This window comes from Lissotriton vulgaris, unplaced genomic scaffold, assembly GCF_964263255.1.
Source record: "Lissotriton vulgaris unplaced genomic scaffold, aLisVul1.2 SCAFFOLD_1798, whole genome shotgun sequence".
In the NCBI taxonomy this organism is placed as follows: domain Eukaryota; kingdom Metazoa; phylum Chordata; class Amphibia; order Caudata; family Salamandridae; genus Lissotriton; species Lissotriton vulgaris.
Genome location: NW_028246531.1, coordinates 18,783 through 35,076, shown reverse-complemented (window position 1 = coordinate 35,076; position 16,294 = coordinate 18,783). Strand labels below are relative to the sequence as shown.

The window sequence follows — 16,294 nt, the reverse complement described above, 5'->3', positions numbered from 1 at the left end:
ATGAAGTTGTACATTCTACCCAGGGTTATGGAGCTCCGCGCACGGTAAGATTTTAGGTGTCACCCCTGGCTGGAGGTGTTAAAGCAAAACACCTCACATGCCCAGTAAAGTGTATTCCACCCATTCACAGTATCAGGAAAGGCCTGCAAGGCCTTGGGCCTACTTCCAGCCTCCAGTCACAAGTTTTACTGATACCTGTGACATTTGGTGGTGTCAAGCTTTAAGGGGAAGAAGTCACATCTTCTACCCAGGGTTATGGAGCTCAGCGCAGGGTACGTTTTCAGGTTTCACCCCTGGCTGGAGATGTGAAAGCAAAACACTTCACATGCCCAATAAAGTGTATTCCACCCCTTCACAGTATCAGGGTAGTCGTGCAAGGCCTTGGGCCTACTTCCAGCATCCAGGCACCGCTTTTACTGATACTTGTGACAATTGTAGGTGTTAAGCTTCCAGGGGATGAAGTTGTACCTTCTACCCAGGGTTATGGAGCTCCGCGCAGGGTAAGATTGCAGGTATCACCCCTGCCTAGATGTGTGAAAACCCAACAAATCACATACACAACAGAGTGTATTTAACCCCTGTACAATTACAGGGAAAGGTCTGCAAGGCCTTGGGCCTACCTCCAGCCTCCAGGCAGCAGTTTTAAAGAATCTTGTGACATTTGGAGGTGTTAAGCTTCAAGGGGATGAAGTTGTCCCTTCTACGCAGGGATATGGAGCTCCACGCAGGGTAAGATTTCAGGTATCACCCCTGCCTGGATGTGTGAATAACCAACACATTACAGACACCACAACGTGTATTTAACCCCTTTACAGTTACAGGGAAAGGTCTGCAAGGCCTTTGGCCTACCTCCAGCCTCCAGGCAGCAGTTTTAATGAATCTTGTGACATTTGGAGGTGTTAAGCTTCAAGGGGATGAAAATGTACCTTCCACCCAGAGTTATGAAGCTCCGCACAGGGTAAGATTCCGGACTTCACCCCTAGCTGCACGTTTGAAAACAAAGCACTTCACATACTCAGCAAAGTGTTTTTAACTCCTTTGCAGTAACAGGAAAAGGCCCGCAAGGCCTTGGGCCTACTTCCAGCATCCAGGCACCAGTTTTACTGATACTTGTGACATTTGGAGGTTTTAATCTTCAAGGGGATGAAGTCGCACCTTCTACCCAGGGTTATGGAGCTCAGCGCAGGGTAAGATTTAAAGTTTCACCCCTAGCTGGATGTTTTAAAGCAAAACACTTCACAAGCCCAATATAGTGTATTTCACCCCTTCACAGTATCAGGAAAGGCCTGCAAGGCCTTGTGCCTTTTTCCAGCCTCCAGGCACCTGTTTTTGTGATACTTGAGACATTTGGAGTGTGTTCAGCTTCAAGGGGATGAAGTCGCACCTTCTACCCAGGGTTATGGAGCTCCGTGCAGGGTAAGATTTCAGGTTTAACCCCAAGCTGGAGGTGTGAAAATAGAACACTAACCATACACGACAAAGTGTATTTCACTCCTTTACAGTATCAGGACAAGGCCTGCATGACCTTGTGCCTGTTTCCAGCCTCCAGGCACCTGTTTTTGTGATACTTGTGACATTTGGAGGTGTTCAGCTTCAAGGGGATAAAGTCGCACCTTCTACCCAGGGTTATGGAGCTCCGCGCAGGGTAATATTCCAGATTACACCCCTAGCTGGAGGTTCGAAAACAAAACACTTCATATACTCAGCAAAGTGTATTTAACTCCTTTTCAGTTACAGGAAAGGCCTGCAAGGCCTTGGGCCTACTTCCAGCATCCAGGCACCAGTTTGACTGATACTTGTGACATTTGGAGGTTTTAATCTTCAAGGGGATGAAGTTGTACCTTCTACCCAGGGTTAGGCAGCGTCGCGCAGGGTAAGATTTCAGATGTCACCCCTAGCTGGATGTGTGAATAACCAACACATTACAGACACCACAAAGTGTATGTAACCCCTTTATAGTTACAGGGAAAGGTCTGCAAGGCCTTGGGCCTACCTCCAGCCTCCAGGCAGCAGTTTTAATGAATCTTGTGACATTTGGAGGTGTTAATCTTCAAGGGGGTGAAGTTGTACCTTCTGCCCTGGGTTATGGAGCTCCGCGCAGGGTAAGATTTCAGGTATCACCCCTGCCTGGATGTGTGAATAACCAACACATCTCAGACACCACAAAGTGTATTTAACCCCTTTACAGTTACAGGGAAAGGTCTGCAAGGCCTTGGGCCTACCTCCAGCCTCCAGGCAGCAGTTTTCATGAATCTTGCGACATTTGGAGGTGTTAATCTTCAAGGGGGTGAAGTTGTACCTTCTGCCCAGGGTTATGGAGCTCCGCGCAGGGTAAGATTGCAGGTATCACCCCTGCCTAGATGTGCGAAAACCCAACAAATCACATACACAACAGAGTGTGTTTAACCCCTGTACAGTTACAGGAAAAGGCCTGCATGGCATTAGGCCTACTTCCAGCATCCGAGCACCAGTTTTACTGATACTTGTGACATTTGGAGGTGTTAAGCTCCAAGGGGATGAAGTTGTACCTTCTACCCAGGGTTATGGAGCTCCGCAGAGGGTAAGATTTCAGATTTTACCCCTAGATGGAGGTATGAAAACAAAGCACTTTACATACTCAGCAAAGTTTATTTAACTCCTTTAGAGTAACAGGAAAAGGCCTGCAAGGTCCTGGGCCTGCTTCCAGAATCCAGGCACCAGTTTTACTGATACTTGTGAAATTTGGAGGTGTTAAGCTTCAAGGGGATGAAGTTGTACATTCTACCCAGGGTTATGGAGCTCCGCGCAGGGTAAGATTTTAGGTGTCACCCCTGGCTGGAGGTGTTAAAGCAAAACACCTCACATGCCCAGTAAAGTGTATTCCACCCATTCACAGTATCAGGAAAGGCCTGCAAGGCCTTGGGCCTACTTCCAGCCTCCAGGCACAAGTTTTACTGATACCTGTGACATTTGGTGGTGTCAAGCTTTAAGGGGAAGAAGTCACATCGTCTGCCCAGGGTTATGGAGCTCAGCGCAGGGTAGGTTTTCAGGTTTCACCCCTGGCTGGAGATGTGAAAGCAAAACACTTCACATGCCCAATAAAGTGTATTCCACCCCTTCACAGTATCAGGGTAGTCGTGCAAGGCCTTGGGCCTACTTCCAGCATCCAGGCACCGGTTTTACTGATACTTGTGACAATTGTAGGTGTTAAGCTTCCAGGGGATGAAGTTGTACCTTCTACCCAGGGTTATGGAGCTCAGCGCAGGGTAAGATTGCAGGTATCACCCCTGCCTAGATGTGTGAAAACCCAACAAATCACATACACAACAGAGTGTATTTAACCCCTGTACAGTTACAGGGAAAGGTCTGCAAGGCCTTGGGCCTACCTCCAGCCTCCAGGCAGCAGTTTTAAAGAATCTTGTGACATTTGGAGGTGTTAAGCTTCAAGGGGATGAAGTTGTCCCTTCTACCCAGGGATATGGAGCTCCACGCAGGGTAAGATTTCAGGTATCATCCCTGCCTGGTTGTGTGAATAACCAACACATTACAGACACCACAACGTGTATTTAACCCCTTTACAGTTACAGGGAAAGGTCTGCAAGGCCTTTGGCCTACCTCCAGCCGCCAGGCAGCAGTTTTAATGAATCTTGTGACATTTGGAGGTGTTAAGCTTCAAGGGGATGAAGTTGTACCTTCCACCCAGAGTTATGAAGCTCCGCACAGGGTAAGATTCCAGACTTTACCCCTAGTTGCACGTTTGAAAACAAAGCATTTCACATACTCAGCAAAGTGTTTTTAACTCCTTTGCAGTAACAGGAAAAGGCCCGCAAGGCCTTGGGCCTACTTCCAGCATCCAGGCACCAGTTTTACTGATACTTGTGACATTTGGAGGTGTTAACCTTCAAGGGGATGAAGGTGTACCTTCTACCCAGGGTTATGGAGCTCCGCGCAGGGTAAGATTTCAGGTATCACCCCTGCCTGGATGTGTAAATAACCAACACATCTCAGACACCACAAAGTGTATTTAACCCCTTTACAGTTACAGGGAAAGGTCTGCAAGGCCTTGGGCCTACCTCCAGCCAGCAGTTTTCATGAACCTTGCGACATTTGGAGGTTTTAATCTGCAAGGGGGTGAAGTTGTACCTTCTGCCCAGGGTTATGGAGCTCCGAGCAGGGTAAGATTGCAGGTATCACCCCTGCCTAGATGTGCGTAAACCCAACAAATCACATACACACCAGAGTGTGTTTAACCCCTGTACCGTTACAGGAAAAGGCCTGAATGGCATTAGGCCTACTTCCAGCATCCAGGCACCAGTTTTACTGATACTTGTGACATTTGGAGGTGTTCAGCTTCAAGGGGATGAAGTCGCACCTTCTACCCAGGGTTATGGAGCTCCGCGCAGGGTAATATTCCAGATTACACCCCTAGCTGGAGGTTCGAAAACAAAGCACTTCATATACTCAGCAAAGTGTATTTAACTCCTTTTCAGTTACAGGAAAAGGCCTGCAAGGCCTTGGGCCTACTTCCAGCATCCAGGCACCAGTTTGACTGATACTTGTGACATTTGGAGGTTTTAATCTTCAAGGGGATGAAGTTGTACCTTCTACCCAGGGTTAAGCAGCGTCGCGCAGGGTAAGATTTCAGATGTCACCCCTAGCTGGATGTGTGAATAACCAACACATTACAGACACCACAAAGTGTATGTAACCCCTTTATAGTTACAGGGAAAGGTCTACAAGGCCTTGGGCCTACCTCCAGCCTCCAGGCAGCAGTTTTAATGAATCTTGTGACATTTGGAGGTGTTAAGCTTCAAGGGGATGAAGTTGTACCTTCGACCCAGGGTTATGGAGCTCCGCGCAGGGTAAGATTCCAGATTTCACCCCTAGCTGGATGTTAGAAATCAAAGCACTTCACATGCTCAGCAACGTGTATTTAACCCCTTTGCAGTTACAGGAAAAGGCCTGCAAGGCATTGGGACTACTTCCAGCATCCAGGCACCAGTTTTGATAAATCTTGTGACATTTGGAGGTGTTTAGCTTCAAGGGGATGAAGTTGTCCCTTCTACCCAGGGTTATGGAGCTCCGCGCAGGGTAAGATTTCAGATGTCACCCCTGGCTGGAGGTGTTAAAGCAAAACACCTCACATGCCCAGTAAAGTGTATTCCACCCATTCGCAGTATCAGGAAAGGCCTGCAAGGCCTTGGGCCTACTTTCAGCCTCCAGGCACAAGTTTTACTGATACCTGTGACATTTGGTGGTGTCAAGCTTTAAGGGGATGAAGTTGTACCTTCTTCCCAGGGTTATGGAGCTCCGCGCAGGGTAAGATTTCAGATTTCACCCCTAGGTGGAGGTATACAAACAAAGCACTTTACATACTCAGCAAAGTGTATTTAACTCCTTTGCAGTAACAGGAAAAGGCCTGCAAGGCCATGGGCCTACTTCCAGCATCCAGGCACCATTTGTACTGATACTTGTGACATTTGGAGGTGTTAAGCTTCAAGGGGATGAAGTTGGACCTTCTACCCAGGGTTATGGAGCTCCGCGCAGGGTCAAATTTCAGGTATCCCCCCTGCCTGGATGTGTGAATAACCACCACATCTCAGACACCACAAAGTGTATTTAACCCCTTTACAGTTGCAGGGAAAGGTCTGCAAGGCCTTGGGCCCACCTCCAGCATCCAAGCAGCAGTTTTAATGAATCTTGTGACATTTGGAGGTGTAAAGCTTCAAGGGGATGAAGTTGTACCTTCTAGCCAGGGTTAAGGAGCTCCGTGCAGGTTCAGATTTCAGGTATCCCCCCTGCCTGGATGCGTGAATAACCATCACATATCAGACACCACAAAGTGTATTTAACCCCTTTACAGTTGCAGGGAAAGGTCTGCAAGGCCTTGGGCCCACCTCCAGCCTCCAAGCAGCAGTTTTAAAGAATCTTGTGACATTTGGAGGTGTTAAGCTTCAAGGGGATGAAGTTGTACCTTCTACCCACGGTTATGGAACTCCGCGCAGGGTACGATTTCAGAGTTTGCCCCTGGCTGGAGGTTTGAAATCAAAGCACTTCACAAACTCAGCAAAGTGTATTTAACTACTTTGCAGTTACAGGAAAAGGCCTGCAAGGACTTGGGCCTTACTTACAGCTTCCAGGCACCAGTTTAACCAATTATTGTGACATTTGGAGGTGTAAAGCTTCAAGGGGATGAAGTTGTACCTTCTAACCAGGGTTATGGAGCTTCGCGCAGGGTCAGATTTCAGGTATCCCCCCTGCCTGGATGTGTGAATAACCATCACATCTCAGACACCGCAAAGTGTATTTAACCCCTTTACAGTTACCGGGAAAGGTCTGCAAGGCCTTTTCCTACCTCCAGCCTCCAAGCAGCAGTTTTACTGATACTTGTGACATTAGGAGGTGTTAAGCTTCAAGAGGATGAAGTTGTACCTTCTACCCATGGTTATGGAACTCCGCGCAGGGTAAGATTTCAGATTTTGCCCCTGGCTGGAGGTTTGAAATCAAAGCACTTCACATACTCAGCAAAGTGTATCTAACTACTTTGCACTTACAGGAAAAGGCCTGCAGGGCCTTGGGCCTTCTTCCAGCCTCCAGGCACCAGTTTTACTCATACTTGTGACAATTGGAGGTGTTGAGCTTCAAGGGGATGATAACCCTGGGTAGAAGACCCAGGGTTATGGAGCTTCGCGCAGGGTAAGATTGCGGGTATCACCCCTGCCTAGATGTGTGAAAACCCAACAAATCACATACACAACAGAGTGTATTTAACCCCTGTACAGTTACAGGGAAAGGTCTGCAAGGCCTTGGGCCTACTTCCAGCCTGCAGGCAGCAGCAAGGGGAGGAAGTCACACCTTCTACCCAGGGTTAAGGAGCTCTGCGCAGGGTAAGATTTCAGGTTATTCCTCTGGCTTGAGGTGTGAAAAGAAAACACTTCACATGGTCAATAAAGTGAATTGCACCCCTTTACAGTGTCAGGACAAGGCCTGCAAGGCCTTGTGCTTGTTTCCAGGCTCCGGGCACCAGTTTTACTGATGCTTGTGACATATGCAGGTTTTCAACTTCAAGGGGATAAAGTTGCACCTTCTACCCAGGGTTATGGAGCTCAGCACAGGGTAAGATTTCAGGTTTCACCACTGGCTGGTGGTGTGACAACAAAACACTTCACATGCCCAATGAAGTGTATTTCACCCCTTTGCATTATCAGGAAAGGCCTGCAATGCCTTTGGCCTATTTCTAACCTCCAGGCACCATTTTTTGTGATACATGTAACATTTGGAGATGTTAATCTTCAAAGGGATACAGTTGCTCCCTCTACCAAGGAGTATGGAAGTACGCACAGGGGGAGATCGCAGGTTTTCCCCTTGGAAGGAGGCGGAGAAGTAAAACACTTCCCTCAATTCCAAGGGGAAAGGCTGAAATCTTACCCTATGCCGAGCTCCGTAGTTCTGGGTAGAAGGAGTGCCATTGTCCCCTTGCAGAGGAGCACATCATAATTTCACAATTATCACTAAAACGTGTGTTTGGTGGATAGAAATGTGCCCATGTCTCTGCAGGCCAAGGCCTGATATTTTAAATGGGTGCATGTACCTTTTAGGCTAGGTGAAGTGTTTTCATTTCTTCACCTCCACCCGTGAGGGAAATCTTGAATCTTACCCTGCGTGGAGCTCCAAATCCCTGGGTAGAAAGAGTGACTTAGCGCCCTTGAATCTGAAAACCTCATAATGTCACAAATATCACTAAAGCGGGTCCGTGGAGGCTAGAAATGCCCCAGTGCCCTGAAGGCTCTATTCTGATATGGTGACTGAATTTTCTGTGCAGTTTTGGGCCATGTGAAGAATTGTATTCTTACACCTCCATCCCAGGGAAAGACGTGAAATCTTTCCCTGTGCGGAGCTCCATATCTCTGGGTAGAAGGACTGACTTTGTCCCCTTTATTCTGGAAACCTCATAGTGTCAGGTATATTACTTAAACAGGTTCCTGGAAGCTAGGGATGGGCCAGGGTACCTGAAGGCTAAGATCTGAAACTGTGAATGGTGTTCATGTTCGTTTTGGACTATGTGAAGTGTTTTCTTTTTGTTTCCCTCTACCTACATATAAGGCGAAAACCTGTAATTAGCAGTAGACCTCAATCAGGCTGCCAGGCGCAGAATCTGATTTGTGGGCACAGGTCGCACTCTTGACATACCATTTGATTCAGGAGTAGTCCCCAGCCATCGAGCTCAATACAACAGTGATAGTCAAAGGCCTCACTCTGTACTGTGGGATGTACGATGTAACAATTAGATTGCGGTACATTACATTGCTGTTTTAGGGGCTTTCCACGACTTGCACGGGAGGGCGCTCTACACTTAGGAATGGTATGATTTACTATTCCAACTCCAGCCTAAGTAAGGTAGGGAAGGTGTTGGAATAGTAAATCGCACTATTCCTTAGTCTAGAGCGCCCTCCCGTGCAAGTCGTGGAAAAGACTTGCGTTGTAAATGCAGCGATCGAAATGTACTGCGGTGTTTTGACCGCGTTGTCATGGTCGGGTCCCGTCCAAAGATGTCACCTGAGATGTAAACCTAAGTCCAGCTGTGAAAATCAGCTCAGCAGAGTGCCTCCATGCAGGTACTGGCGTCACCATTTCAGGTGCATTCATACCCTCTGTTCTCACTCTGTGTGCCATTAAACATGTAGGTCTAACTCGGCCGCCTGCCTCTATTGAGTCACTGTGTGTTTATTATGTTAAGTGTGCCCCCGTCTCCTCCAGCTCGGTGCTTGGCAGTGAATGCCCTCTGCCTGCATGTGAAGCTACCAGCGCGCAGCCGCCTTGTGATGCCCGTGAGTCTTGATGCCGGACCGTGCCCCGCTGCTTGTAAAAGTCCCCCGACCCGAGCCCCCCCCCCTCCAGCCTTGGATGCCACAGCCGAGGGTGCAGGCGCTCGGCGAGGGCCCCCCCTGGCCCCCGGGCCGGGTCTCCCTGGCGTTATCTCTGCTCCCCGCGCTCGGCCGGCTGAGCCCTGTGTTACTTTGGCCCGGTGCAGGACGCGCTCCCCGCAGACCCTGGAGCCCCATTGTGACGCCACAGGGCCCGCTCCCTGCAGGAGGCCCCTCCCGCCCGTGGGCCGCCGCTCCCGGCCTCAGAGCGCGAGGGTGCACCGGGGAAAAGGGGCCCGGAGACCGGGAATCCAGGCACGGAGGCGTCAGCCATCGGGGGAGGGCAGAGATTCACGGCGGATGGCAAGCCTCTGAGGACGGGGTGGGCTGAAACGGGGGCGGGCACGGGAAGGGGCTGAAGCTGGGCTTCTTTTCATGTGTGCATGTTAGCATATGTTTAACTGATTGTGTTTTAAAACTTAGATACTCCGATGGTAGGAAACACAAAAGTCAGCTCGGAGCAGAGAGCCGAGGGCGCCTCGCACAGCCCTCTCTGCTCTGGACCAATCAGGGGCTGGCTCCTCCCTATATATGCATGGGGCCCGGGCTGGGAGGTACATTTCTGTTCTGTGACAGCGTCAGCGTCGAGACTTGTATTGCAATGGCAGAAACCGCTCCAGCCGCCGCGGCTCCTCCCGCTGAGGTCGCCCCCAAGAAGAAGCAGAAGAAAGCAGCGGGGGCCTCTAAGGCCAAGAAGCCTTCCGGTCCCAGCGTGTCCGATCTGATTTTGAAGTGCGTGACCGCCTCGGCCGAGAGGAAGGGAGTCTCCCTGGTGGCCCTGAAGAAGGCGCTGACCGCCGCCGGCTACGATGCGGACAAGAACAAGAGCCGCGTTAAGGTCTCCCTCAAGAGCCTGGTCAGCAAAGGCGCCCTAGCCCAGCTGAAGGGCACCGGGGCCTCAGGATCCTTCAAGGTGAATAAGAAGCAGCTGGAGGGCAAGAAGGCGGCCAAGAAGTCAGCCGCCAAGACCAAGAAGCCAGCGGCCAAGAAGGCAGCCTCTGCCGCCAAGAAGCCCAAAAAGGCTCCCGCGGGGGTCAAGAAGAGCCCGAAGAAGGTCAAGAAGCCAGCGGCAGCCAAGAGCCCCAAGAAGCCCAAGGCTGCCCCCGCCAAGAAGGCTGCCAAGAGCCCAGCGAAAGCCAAGGCGGCGAAGCCCAAAGTAGCCAAGAAAAGCCCTGCCAAGGTAGTCAAACCCAAGGCAGCCAAGCCCAAAGCAGCGAAGCCCAAAAAGGCAGCGCCCAAGAAGAAGTAAGGGCTTGCACCGAGACACTGCAAACACAACGGCTCTTTTAAGGGCCACCACCCTGTCTAGAAAAGAGCGTGTTCATGCCCACCTTTGCACCCACCCAATGCCCCACTCCTCAAAAATAAACAGCACAATACATCCCTAGCGCACCTTTCCACACGCGAGTGCCGCGTGTGATCTTGGCCATATAAACGGCTCTTTCGGTGCTGTGTGGATTGAAATCGGTATAACATAATAAATAAGGGGGTCTGGGAGTTATAAGACCTCCGTTTATAATACATGTGCAATAACGTGTGTGTCTCTGTGCTTTCACTGTACCCGGCCAGACTCGAAATAGTGTCTGCATAAAGCAGACGATTGTGAACTTTCAATCGAGCGCAGGTAACGGGGGAGTGTTCCAGGGTGAGCAGGGGCGGCTAAAAAGGGGGACTGGGGGTTATAAGACCTTGGCTTGTTATAAACGTGTGTGTGTTGGTGTTGGTGTTTTCACTGTACCCGGGCAGACTCGATATAGTGTCTGCATAAAGCAGACGACTGTGAACTTTCAATCGAGCGCAGGTAACGGGGGAGTGTTCCAGGGTGACCAAGGGCAGTGTGCTTATGACATCGCGGGCTCCTCTCCGGGTTGACCGGGGTCGAGTCGTCCGCCTGACTACAAGTGGATGGACGGACACGGAGACAAAGGCTGGCCGAGACGCGGGCTCCGGCTCCGGCTCCAACGTACATCATCCAACCGGAGGGTTCTCTTTGATCCGGAGCTCATTGGACAGCTAGGCTGCAGCCTCCAGTTCAGTAACCAATCGTTGCACACCGCGGGCTATTTTCGAACGTGGGGCGGTCTCTTCAGCCAATCAGAGCAGCCCTCCGTCTGTGAGGCAATAAATAGGGCTCTTTCCCCGGTAGACGCCATTCTTCCTCGCTAGTCGCTGAGAGAGACCGCTCCCGCCATGGCACGCACCAAGCAGACAGCCCGCAAGTCCACCGGCGGCAAAGCGCCCCGCAAGCAGCTGGCCACCAAGGCAGCCCGCAAGAGCGCGCCTGCCACCGGCGGAGTCAAGAAGCCTCACCGCTACCGGCCCGGCACCGTGGCTCTCCGCGAGATCCGCCGCTACCAGAAGTCCACCGAGCTCCTCATCCGCAAGCTGCCCTTCCAGCGCTTGGTGAGGGAGATCGCCCAGGACTTCAAGACCGACCTGCGCTTCCAGAGCTCCGCCGTCATGGCCCTGCAGGAGGCCAGCGAGGCCTACCTGGTCGGGCTCTTCGAGGACACCAACCTGTGCGCCATCCATGCCAAGAGGGTGACCATCATGCCCAAGGACATCCAGCTGGCACGTCGCATCCGAGGCGAGAGGGCCTAAGGCGACCGACCCGAACCACCACCACAACGGCTCTTTTAAGGGCCACCACCCTGTCACCTACGAGCTTATCTTCTCTGCCATGGCATGTTCTACAGGTTAAGGAGGGTGGGCTGTGAGTACCACGAGCACCGAGCAACTTGTACCGGCTCTGGGGAGACCAGAGCACTTTGTGTTCACAGTGCACAAACACCTCTTCAATATGTCCATTTAATGAAAACGCTTTTTTTTTTGGGGGGGGGGGGGGAAGAGGGTTTTGTAGGGTTCCGCTGGCCACAAGCCAGCGCTATGGCACCGGTACATCGGGTTCATGTGTTTGATTTCGCGAGCGTTTTATAGCCGTTCCCCTCGGTCTTAAAGTACAACCCGCACACATTACAGCATTTCGCCCGTGGCACGGGAAACAATAAGCCTGCGGGCAGCTGTGTGAAATCCGAGTGGATTTCTTTAACGTCATCGTTACATTGCTTATGTGACACTTTGTCCCAACGAGGGCTCATTCAGATAGACATTTATTTAAAGAGGCTAAACGGGTTGCCTGCTCCGGCGTCCCTCGGTCTGCAGCAAGCCCCGTGAGAGCGGGCCTTTCTGCTGCTCAACATTACCATTATAAAACACACATTCTTCTGTCATATTAGAAGCACATTAGCTCTTAGGGGAGGAGGTGGTTGGCCCTTAAAAGAGCCGTTGTGTTCGTTGGGGTGCGCCTGGAGGCCTTACTTGGCGCTGGTGTACTTGGTGACGGCCTTGGTGCCCTCCGACACGGCGTGCTTGGCCAGCTCTCCGGGCAGCAGAAGGCGGACTGCGGTCTGGATCTCCCGGGAGGTGATGGTGCGCCGCGAGTTGTAGTGGGCCAGCCTGGAAGACTCTACAGCGATGCGCTCGAAGATGTCGTTCACGAAGGAGTTCATGATGCCCATGGCCTTGGAGGAGATGCCGGTGTCCGGGTGCACCTGCTTCATCACTTTGTAAATGTAGATGGCGTAGCTTTCCTTCCTGCTCCTCTTGCGCTTCTTCCCGTCCTTCTTGGGCGGCTTGGAGAGCGCTTTCTTGGAGCCCTTCTTGGGAGCCGGCGCGGACTTGGCTGGTTCAGGCATGGTCGACAATCTTTCACTGCGAGACTGAGACCCTAGATCGATCGCCATGTCTGGACGCGGAAAGCAGGGAGGAAAGGCCCGCGCCAAGGCCAAGACACGCTCTTCCAGGGCCGGGCTCCAGTTCCCCGTGGGCCGTGTGCACAGGCTGCTCCGGAAGGGAAGCTACGCCGAGAGGGTGGGCGCTGGTGCCCCCGTCTACTTGGCTGCAGTGCTGGAGTACCTCACCGCTGAGATCCTGGAGTTGGCTGGCAACGCCGCTCGGGACAACAAGAAGACCCGCATCATCCCCAGACACCTCCAGCTGGCCATCCGCAACGACGAGGAGCTGAACAAGCTGCTGGGCCGAGTCACCATCGCCCAGGGAGGAGTCCTGCCCAACATCCAGGCCGTGCTGCTGCCCAAGAAAACCGAGAGCCACAAGGCACAGGGCAAAGCAAGCAAGTAAAGGCCCGCAGACCCCCGTGGAAACACACCCTAAACACAAAGGCTCTTTTCAGGGCCATCCACAGACTCCATCAAAGAGCGTATCCGTGCCATGGTGTTACTCTGGCGGCTTCATAGATGCGGCAGCGCCCGCAACCGTAGCTTCGTAGGGGAGGGCATGCCCAAGCTCTCGGCCTTACACATAAATGTTGCCACGTCCCATAGCCTAGCATGAGGCCGACCATATTAATGTTTTTTTTGTATACGAATATCATTTTAATTTTATGGGACACATTTTTCAGACTTGCCCCTGCCGAGCGGGCACCGAACGCGAGGGTTAGGCGGGCCGCGGTAACAAGTGGGGGCCTGGAAGGGAGGAGTGTGTGTGTGTTTTTGACTGTTCAGTGCACCGGCGGCAGCTGCTGAGTCCGATCGGGAGCCCCTGACAAAGAGGCGGGCTGGGAGCGCGCTCTTTTTCAAACCATATATATTTTTTAAATTTGGGGGGGAGGGACACATTTTGCAGGCTTGCCCCAGCCGGGCGTGAGATGTGGGCAATATTACGAGGTCGCAGGCGTCCAAACGCAGTGGGGTGAGGCCGTGAACGTGTTGTCTCCATTAAAAAAAAATCAGAGCCTTCTGCTCAGAATTGGGAGGGGGCACCGAACGAGGGGGTTAGGTGAGCCGCGGTCACAAGTGGGGTGTGGGGTGGCGGGAAGGGAGGTGCCTTAAGCGCGAGACGTGGACAGTGTTAGGGGGGTGCGGGCGGCCACACACAGCGGGGAGAGGCCGTTAACGGGTGTTATCTCCATTAAAACATCTCCGGGGCTTCTGAAAGGAGGGGGCACGGAACGAGAGGGTTAGGCGGGCTGCGGTCACAAGTGGGGGCCGGGAGGCGTGTGCGTGAGGGGGCGCGGTACGAGAGGGTTAGGCGGGCTGCGGTCACAAGTGGGGGCCGGGAAGGGAGGCGTGTGCGTGAGGGGCCACGGAACGAGAGGGTTAGGCGGGCTACGGTCACAAGTGGGGGCCGGGAAGGGAGGCGTGTGCTTGACTGAGGTCTGTGCACCGGCGGCAGCTGCTGAGCCAGGTACCTTAAGCGCGAGACGTGGACAGTGTTACGGGGGTGCGGGCGGCCACACACAGCGGGGGAGGCCGTTAACGGGTGTTATCTCCATTAAAACATCTCCATGGGCTTCTGTTCACATGAAAGGAGGGGGCACGGAACGAGAGGGTTAGGCGGGCTGCGGTCACAAGTGGGGGCCGGGAAGGGAGGCGTGTGCTTGACTGTGGTCTGTGCACCGGCGGCAGCTGCTGAGCCAGGTACCTTAAGCGCGAGACGTGGACAGTGTTACGGGGGTGCGGGCGGCCACACACAGCGGGGGAGGCCGTTAACGGGTGTTATCTCCATTAAAACATGTCCGGGGCTTCTGTTCATATGAAAGGAGGGGGGCACGGAACGAGAGGGTTAGGCGGGCTGCGGTCACAAGTGGGGGTCGGGAAGGGAGGCGTGTGCGTGTGTTTGACTGTGGTCTGTGCACCGGCGGCAGCTGCTGAGCCAGCCCATGACAAAGGCGGGCTGGGAGCCCGCTCTTTTTCAAACGGCAACGGCCTCTCGAGCCCCCCGCTCCCTGCAGAGGGCAGGCCGGGCTCTCTCCCGCCTCCGAGTGCGTCACATGGCTTGGAGCCTCCGCGCCGGTCCGCAGCTCCTCTATTTATGCATCCGGTGCTAGCCTCGCCTCCATTTCTGCTCACAGCACCGAGAAGAGAACATGTCTGGACGCGGCAAAGGAGGGAAGGGGCTCGGTAAAGGCGGCGCCAAGAGGCACCGCAAGGTGCTCCGGGACAACATCCAGGGCATCACCAAGCCGGCCATTCGCCGCCTGGCGCGCCGTGGCGGAGTCAAGCGCATCTCCGGCCTCATCTACGAGGAGACCCGCGGAGTGCTGAAGGTTTTCTTGGAGAACGTGATCCGGGACGCCGTCACCTACACCGAGCACGCCAAGAGGAAGACCGTCACCGCCATGGATGTGGTCTATGCTCTGAAGCGCCAGGGCCGCACTCTCTACGGATTCGGCGGTTAAACACTCGACTTGCCCACGGAAAAAAAGGAAAAAACAACCCAAAGGCTCTTTTAAGGGCCGACCACCATGTCTTATGAGAGCTGTGTCTATGAACTAATATTCCCGCAGCGCAGGGCTGCTATCTAGGCTCACACTCGGCCGGGAGGGGAGGAGGGGGAACCCGGGGATTTGCTCCGCAGCCACTCTGCTATGGAAGGCGTGTTCAGCCCCCGCCACCATGGAGCCCTGGACTGGGTACCTAAGGCGTGTTTAGCCCGCCCCAGGGGCCGAAACTGGGGAGATAAGGCAAGGTTAGCCCGGCCCAGGGGCCCGCCATCATGGAGCCCTTGCCCCGGGACCTACGGTGGGTTTAGCCCGGCCCTGGGCCCTATGGGCCTGCCGTTTCCCGACTATTAAGCCCCCCAGCATAACATGGAGGGACAAAGTTGGCGTTAACGCGGCCGTTCCGCCGCCCGGCCATCTGGTCGCCACGCTCAGTGGGCCATCTGGTCGCCAAGCTCAGTGGGCCATCTGGTCGCCAAGCTCAGTGGGCCATCTGGTCGCCAAGCTCAGTGGGCCATCTGGTCGCACAGCTCAGTGGGCCATCTGGTCGCACCATCGTGCGGTGACCAGATGGCCCAGTGTGCCGAGCGACCAGATGGCCGGGCGGCGGAACAGCCGCGCTTACTCCAACGTTGTCTCCCGTCCGGGTGCTGTAAGCCCCCCACTCCGTGGGGGCTTAATACTCCATAAAGTAGTGTTCCCATGCCGGCCCATAGGAAGTGGGTGTGGGATCCTAATTTTTGTGGCGAACCATCATGACCGTTTACGGGTCCCTATGGGTCTTTAAGCACCCGTTTCCGGTTTTTTTTTCCTCCTTTGTGGGCAGTTTGGTTCAAGGGGACCATGGCACTACTTGTACCCAGGGCTGGGCAGCTCCGATTCGGGTAACATTTCTGGCTTTCCCCCTTAGCTGGAGGTAAGCCAAAAAAAAAAAAAAAAATCTACATATACACATTTTTTTTTTTTAAATTTATGTTATACTAACTCTTTAGGTTCAAGGGGACAAAGTCACTTTTCCTACCCAGGGCTGGTGAGCTCCGATTCGGGTAGCATTTCCGGTTTTCCCCCTTAGCTGGAGGTCGGCCCAAAAAAAAAAAAAACGATATATACACATTTTTATCGTATTGCTTTTTTTTTAAAACTATATATA

At 53.1% G+C, this 16,294-nt stretch overlaps 5 protein-coding genes across 5 annotated transcripts; 4 read left to right on the top strand and 1 right to left on the bottom strand.

The window, feature by feature from the left end:
• Positions 1 to 9,479: 9,479 nt before the first annotated feature.
• Positions 9,480 to 10,202, top strand: LOC147665891 (histone H1.01-like). The gene has a single exon (XM_086949410.1). The coding sequence runs from the start codon at positions 9,505 to 9,507 to the stop codon at positions 10,150 to 10,152; it is 648 nt and encodes a 215-aa protein (XP_086805536.1). The 5' UTR covers positions 9,480 to 9,504; the 3' UTR covers positions 10,153 to 10,202.
• An 876-nt stretch (positions 10,203 to 11,078) lies between these two features.
• On the top strand, positions 11,079 to 11,504 carry LOC147665890 (histone H3). The gene has a single exon (XM_086949409.1). The coding sequence runs from the start codon at positions 11,094 to 11,096 to the stop codon at positions 11,502 to 11,504; it is 411 nt and encodes a 136-aa protein (XP_086805535.1). The 5' UTR covers positions 11,079 to 11,093.
• A 539-nt stretch (positions 11,505 to 12,043) lies between these two features.
• LOC147665889 (histone H2B 1.2-like) lies at positions 12,044 to 12,613 on the bottom strand. The gene has a single exon (XM_086949425.1). It carries the CDS (start codon positions 12,596 to 12,598, stop codon positions 12,218 to 12,220), a length of 381 nt encoding a protein of 126 aa, XP_086805551.1. The 5' UTR covers positions 12,599 to 12,613; the 3' UTR covers positions 12,044 to 12,217.
• Positions 12,614 to 12,626: 13 nt separating this feature from the next.
• LOC147665888 (histone H2A type 2-C-like) lies at positions 12,627 to 15,164 on the top strand. Its single transcript, XM_086949424.1, has 2 exons — positions 12,627 to 14,081; positions 14,294 to 15,164. The coding sequence occupies exon 1, from the start codon at positions 12,645 to 12,647 to the stop codon at positions 13,041 to 13,043; it is 399 nt and encodes a 132-aa protein (XP_086805550.1). The 5' UTR covers positions 12,627 to 12,644; the 3' UTR covers positions 13,044 to 14,081; positions 14,294 to 15,164.
• On the top strand, positions 14,791 to 15,164 carry LOC147665887 (histone H4). The gene has a single exon (XM_086949423.1). The coding sequence runs from the start codon at positions 14,791 to 14,793 to the stop codon at positions 15,100 to 15,102; it is 312 nt and encodes a 103-aa protein (XP_086805549.1). The 3' UTR covers positions 15,103 to 15,164.
• Positions 15,165 to 16,294: the final 1,130 nt, after the last annotated feature.